The sequence below is a fragment of the Antrostomus carolinensis genome, unplaced genomic scaffold (genome assembly GCF_000700745.2).
Source record: "Antrostomus carolinensis isolate BGI_N321 unplaced genomic scaffold, ASM70074v2 scaffold26998, whole genome shotgun sequence".
NCBI lineage: Eukaryota > Metazoa > Chordata > Aves > Caprimulgiformes > Caprimulgidae > Antrostomus > Antrostomus carolinensis.
Window position 1 is genome coordinate 88,384 of NW_010332742.1, and position 5,429 is coordinate 93,812.

At 43.5% G+C, this 5,429-nt stretch overlaps 1 protein-coding gene across 1 annotated transcript in view; it reads right to left on the reverse strand.

The window, feature by feature from the left end:
• NFATC2 (nuclear factor of activated T cells 2) overlaps positions 1 to 5,133 on the reverse strand; it is a gene marked incomplete at its 3' end in the record, with an annotated part of 50,262 nt that extends 45,129 nt beyond the window's left edge. Inside the window, exons 1-3 of the mRNA XM_029086395.1 lie at positions 4,547 to 5,133; positions 4,151 to 4,486; positions 2,616 to 2,784 (exon numbers count right to left, since the gene is read on the reverse strand). Of these exons, the coding sequence (XP_028942228.1) occupies positions 2,616 to 2,784; positions 4,151 to 4,486; positions 4,547 to 5,058 (1,017 nt within the window). The remainder of the gene's footprint in view (positions 1 to 2,615; positions 2,785 to 4,150; positions 4,487 to 4,546) is intronic.
• Between the last annotated feature and the right edge of the window lie 296 nt (positions 5,134 to 5,429).

The window sequence follows — 5,429 nt, forward strand, 5'->3', positions numbered from 1 at the left end:
GTTGAAAGCAATTTAATTTCCTTGCAACCACTTGCTTTTAACTCATGCAAACTTTCCTCAACACTTTTTAAAAATCTATCCTGTTTCATTTTCTGTTTCTGTACTGTCTGCATCTAACGAGAACACAGAAGTTAAAATTCAGTGAGGGGAAAGAAGAAGGAAAAATAAAAAAAGAAACCTTGAAGCTAAATAACTTCTGACATGAAAGCTTTGGATTTTACTAGCCTTCCCAAGTTTCAGATATCATAAACCATACAGGTGCAACTATCTCATTGCTCAGCATCCATATGAACCTTGTTATGTTAAAAGTGAACACAAATCCAACTAATACTTCCAGGTTTATAATAAAACTTCATAAAGAAGGTCCATATTTTCCCCATATGCAGGCACAGCTGTGCAGAGGCACATCTGCTCAGGAAACTAACGTGGACCTTTGAATTTATAGTTTAAGATCCTTAAGCTTGATGGCAAATTATGGTAAAACTAGGAATATCAGTTCCTGTCTCCAACAGAAAATATAAATCCCTCTTTGATTGATATTGATTACAGGAAGGAAACAAAGCACTTTTATTTCCCCATGTCACAAGAAACTCCTTCATTGCCATAAACATCCGGTTGATAGGAATATCTTGGGAAGGTAAATGATACTGTATTTGTAAGCAAACCAAGAAAAGACCAAGTGCTGATTTGCCATAGAATTCATACATCCACGGAGCTTCAAACACACCACAGCGGGTTAGGAGGTTGTCAGAATCATAAACTAAAAAGATTGCATAATTTAAAGTCTGTCAAATGTGATTGCTATTTATTATTATCCTGCACCCTTTACTCAAAAGTCCAGCTCCATCAAAGTAAACAAATTCATTGATTTAACAATTCATGGCTTGATTTTAAAAGGGGGTGAGCCTGCAGGGGAATATCCAACATATGTTTGAAGTTAAGTACAAATCAACCCAGTGAAATTAGTGGTAGTGATCACATGCTTAAAATTAAGCATAAACTTCAACATTTTCCTTGTTCACGCTTGCCATAGCAAGTCCTGAGTGTGACAGGAACATCCGCGGGATGGATCCCAACTTTGCTTAGTGAAAAGGCTGGAGGAGGAGGAAATGAGTGAAAAGACTGATGTGGCCCCAAATGGCTACAGTGCAGCTACTCAGCCATTATTTTACATTAGACTCCGAAAGGTGAAGGAAAACCCACCCCTTCACAAGACAAGCATGGTTCAGCTCATCCACCTCTCAGGTCAACAAAGGGCCAAATTTTGTTACCTTCATCACCCTCAGCTTGGATTTCATTCACTGGTTTCAGCAGGGTGACCTCCCTTCTCACAAGCATAGCTAGGACCAGAAATGGACTCTTTAGGGCAATATAAATGATACCTCAAAAGAGATATAAAATGTTGTTTCTATAGCGACATCAGCCCAAATCACAAGGGAGCTCCTGACTAAACTCATTCAGCCTTTCTCTATAAAATTACAAAGCCAATAAGCATGTCCTCTCTAGATTTACAGCTTTATAGAGGCCAAACTTTTTCTTTAAATCATCCCTGCTGCTATGTAATTATCTTGCCCTGCTGTCTCCTTATCACATGGTTAGTATCACTAGTAAAGGTTTCCCCGTGGTGTTGTACATCCAGGACAAAAAGAAGGCAGTGTTACCACAGAAGAGGAGCAGAACTGCAGGCAAGGTGGGACATGGCATCAACAAGTGACATATAAACCAGGCACTAGATTGAAATGGATGTACTGAGTGCTTGAATTACACACAGGTGAAGTTCTCCACACTAAATTTAAATAGGCTTAAAATTAGAACTTCTACCACATAACCAGAGGACGGGGGGGCGGGGGGAGGGAAGTAAAGTTGCTAAGGAAAAAGCAAATGCATGAAAGACATTTCTAGCAAAAGGCAGCTCTTAACTCTGGGGAAACTCCAGTTTAACATTCCTAATCCAGCCCCCATTGAGTTTAGCGAAGGCTGCTTTGCCTTTCTTTAAACCTCGAGAGAACGTACACAAGTCTTGTAATTTGGCTGTATGGACCAGAGAGGAGCGAGGTTAGGTACAGCCAGAAACATGGGTAGCACTTCTCTGCTGCAGGGACTTGCTCTGAAGGAACCTGGGAGAGCATGGCTCCAAACCCTCGCTCACCGCTGGCAGGAGGACGTGGTACTGCAGATCTAACGTGATCTGCTGGTTATTTAAAATTGCTGCTTGGTAGGTCACTGAGCCACACTGAGTTTGAAAGCCAGGCTTAATGTTTGCACATCTTGAACTTCACAAAAAGCCCTACTTTACACCAAAGAGTTTGTTCTCAAGATAAAATGGGCTCAGCTGGACATCTTATCAGAGAGCTAGGTCACAGCAAACTTAACATGTAGCATAGAAAAAGTGGCAAATACTTTGCCTCAGTTTCTGAGCTTTCACAAGCTAATCCAAACCAGCCTTCCAAACATCTAGGACTTGATCACAGCTCAACTCCAGACACTTTATGCACATCTACAAGCACAACCAGGTTCATATGCTCCCCATCTTTCAGGGTCAGCCTCCAGCAAGACTTTCAAATACAAGCTCTCCCCCAACTTTTCCTCTACGGAGCTGTTCTCCAGTCCCTTACCTGGACAACGGGGTGGCCTCCGGTCGGTGCCTTGACGGCTCCTCGGCTTCCCTCGGTCTCGTAGTGTGCCCGGTGGTGGGGTTTCGGTTGCACCTCGATCCGCAGCTCGTAGGAGCCAGACTGGCTGGAGAGTGGCCACTCAAGGGGTGGGAGTGACTGGACAGGCAAACTGGGCAGAGAGAGACCACACCAGCTGAAACTTTAGCACTTTATTTCTCAAAGCCCCAATCCGTTCCTCCTCCAAGTACCCCACTGGGGCTGCTCCCACTGCAACGTTTAGGAGTCCGCTATTAATTTTCATGAGAGTATGCTGCCCTGCTCACATTTGATTACAAACTCTGCTGAAATTCAGGATGAACACAATAATTTCTGTGGGCCCGTATCCTCGCAGATGCAAGGCAATTCCCTATTCTTAAATAGGGATATTTTTAGCAGTTATATTTTTCAAAGGTCCCTCTCTTTTATCTAGCTTTGTTGTGCATCTTAAACTTTGATCACAGAACATATATTGTGATATATTAACCCCATTTACTATTACTTACCAGTTGTGTAAATTAATAATATTTACGATTTCCATAAATAAATGCATGCAAATGAAATGCTAAATATTCTTACCTGAAACTAGTTTTCCTGTTATCAAAATACACAAGCTTTTATAACATTAAATTAATACATTAAATTAATACACTGAAACCTACAACGGGAGCTTGCCCTGGATTTTAAACAACTCTTATTCTGTCAGTAGAAACTGCTGCCAGGACTCATCTAACAAGCCAAGGAAAGTCACAGCCCGTGGTCTTTCACTTGCAATTTATGTTTAGCAGGTCAGGAGCAGCACGGGATAACATCAGCGTGGGGACAACCTCGCTGCCGAGCGGGATGGCAGGGCTGATGCGGTGCCAGCGGTGACTGCAAGTGGAGTCACACATTTGGCAACCTCTGTCCTGGCAGATACGCTCCACTCAGGGTCCAGACCTGCGTGTGGCCAGGGACAGACAATGGAGTGAGTTGATGAGGACAGTGTCAACGACTGAGATTTGGGTTAAACAACAGTTAACAAATTAACAAACAATAAGTCACTTGGGGTTGACTGAATGCTCAGTCTGACTTGGAGCAGCATGCTCTAATTTGAATCAGGAAATATTTATTTTCATTCTTCATGGAAATTTGTGAGATATTCTCCGAATTTAGAAGAGCAATCAAACCACTTTCTTTAAAAGCAGCAGGATGGCACAAGAGTGTGTAACCTTTGTCAAAAGCTGTCTGCAATCTGCTTTTTAGAAAATAATTTGGAAATTTGAATTTGTCATGCTGTGCTACCAATGAACCACTTTGATGACATTTCTTCCAAACCCAGACTTTTTCATCTCTTGGAATCACAATGGATTGGGCTCCCACTGACCAGTGCTGTCCCTGAGCACTTAGCTCTGGCCTGCAGCAGGATCCACCCAAGGAAATATTCCCTAGGTATCACTATGCATGACAGAGTACATCACGCCATAAGAAAACACACAACCACAAGAAACACCACATACCTGCAGATAGGTATTGCAGGCACCAGTTGTTTTGTCCAGGATGGAGGTACCAACAAAATTGATTCTGGGGCTGAGTTTCTCCTGTCCTCCTGCTCACAAGGCCCATGGAAGTCAACAGTCTGAAAGACGTGACATGGAATGCTGTTTTTGTGGGAAGGCATTGATGAAGGATCAGGGCTGGTTTTCCAAATTTTCGTGGGAACGCCACAGGAAGGATCCGTAGGAAGGCTGTTCATAGCATCCATGGAAAAAGAAGCGTCGGGCAACTGCGTGTAAGTAACAGAAGAGTTGTCTTCTCTCAACTGGATGCGAGGAGAGGATTGTGGAGAGGGGGTCCTTGACTGTCGTGGAGAAGTGGAAGGCAGCTGAGTACTGTAGAGTTCAGTGCAAGAGTACCTCCGTTTTGCACCGGGTGATGAAGACCTTGAGTTGGGACAGGGTGATGGTGAATGTCGTCCCAAGCAGGTTTCCTCCGTGATGCTTGTTCGTGGTGACATTATTGGAGAGGTTCTAGGAGAATAATGAGTATGGATGTTTTGAAACTGTGGACAAAGGTCATCACTAGGACCATTATTTGGTGAAACACATGGTGATGTGCAAGGAGATACATTTGTCTCTGAAATGAAACTTGCAGAGGAGCCGCTACTAGCTGGGCTCAAACACAGTGGTTCTCTGTAGCCCTCAAAGCCAGGGACAGGCAGGGTAACCCTTGGGCTAGTGGTAGCTGAGTTTGACTGATGTTCTACCAAAAGAACATCTGTGTCTCTGCTGCGGAAGGGACCCCCTGAATGAATCAGTTCATGATATGGAGTAATTTCAATCCTAGGGCTTGGAGCAGAGGCCCCTGCAGCGTTGGCAGGGTGTGTAGGTGTTGTCCCTATGCTATCTGGCTGTCCATATCTGCCCATGGGATCTGCAGAAAGGCTAGAAAAAGGCAGGGGGCATGGCTTGAGGCCACAGTCCAAGACATCATGAGCGTATGTAACTCCAGAGGGTGAGCTGTTGGTTTTATGTGGAGTCGGTTCTTCTGGAAAAAGAAGGGTCTCTTTAAGACTATAAATATTACAGAAGCTGAGCAATAATGGATTTTTTTTTAAATTGCATATTTATAAACTGGTTGTGATCTGATATTAGGTAAATATTTGTTAATTTCTTTTTAACTGCAATTAATGCTTGTGAAAAGTACTGGATTAACAGCCAGGGAACCTCAAGTGCTCAGAGCAGATGCAGCATGAACAGAAGCACTGCCAACACCTCCACACCACCTGGCCGGGCTCCC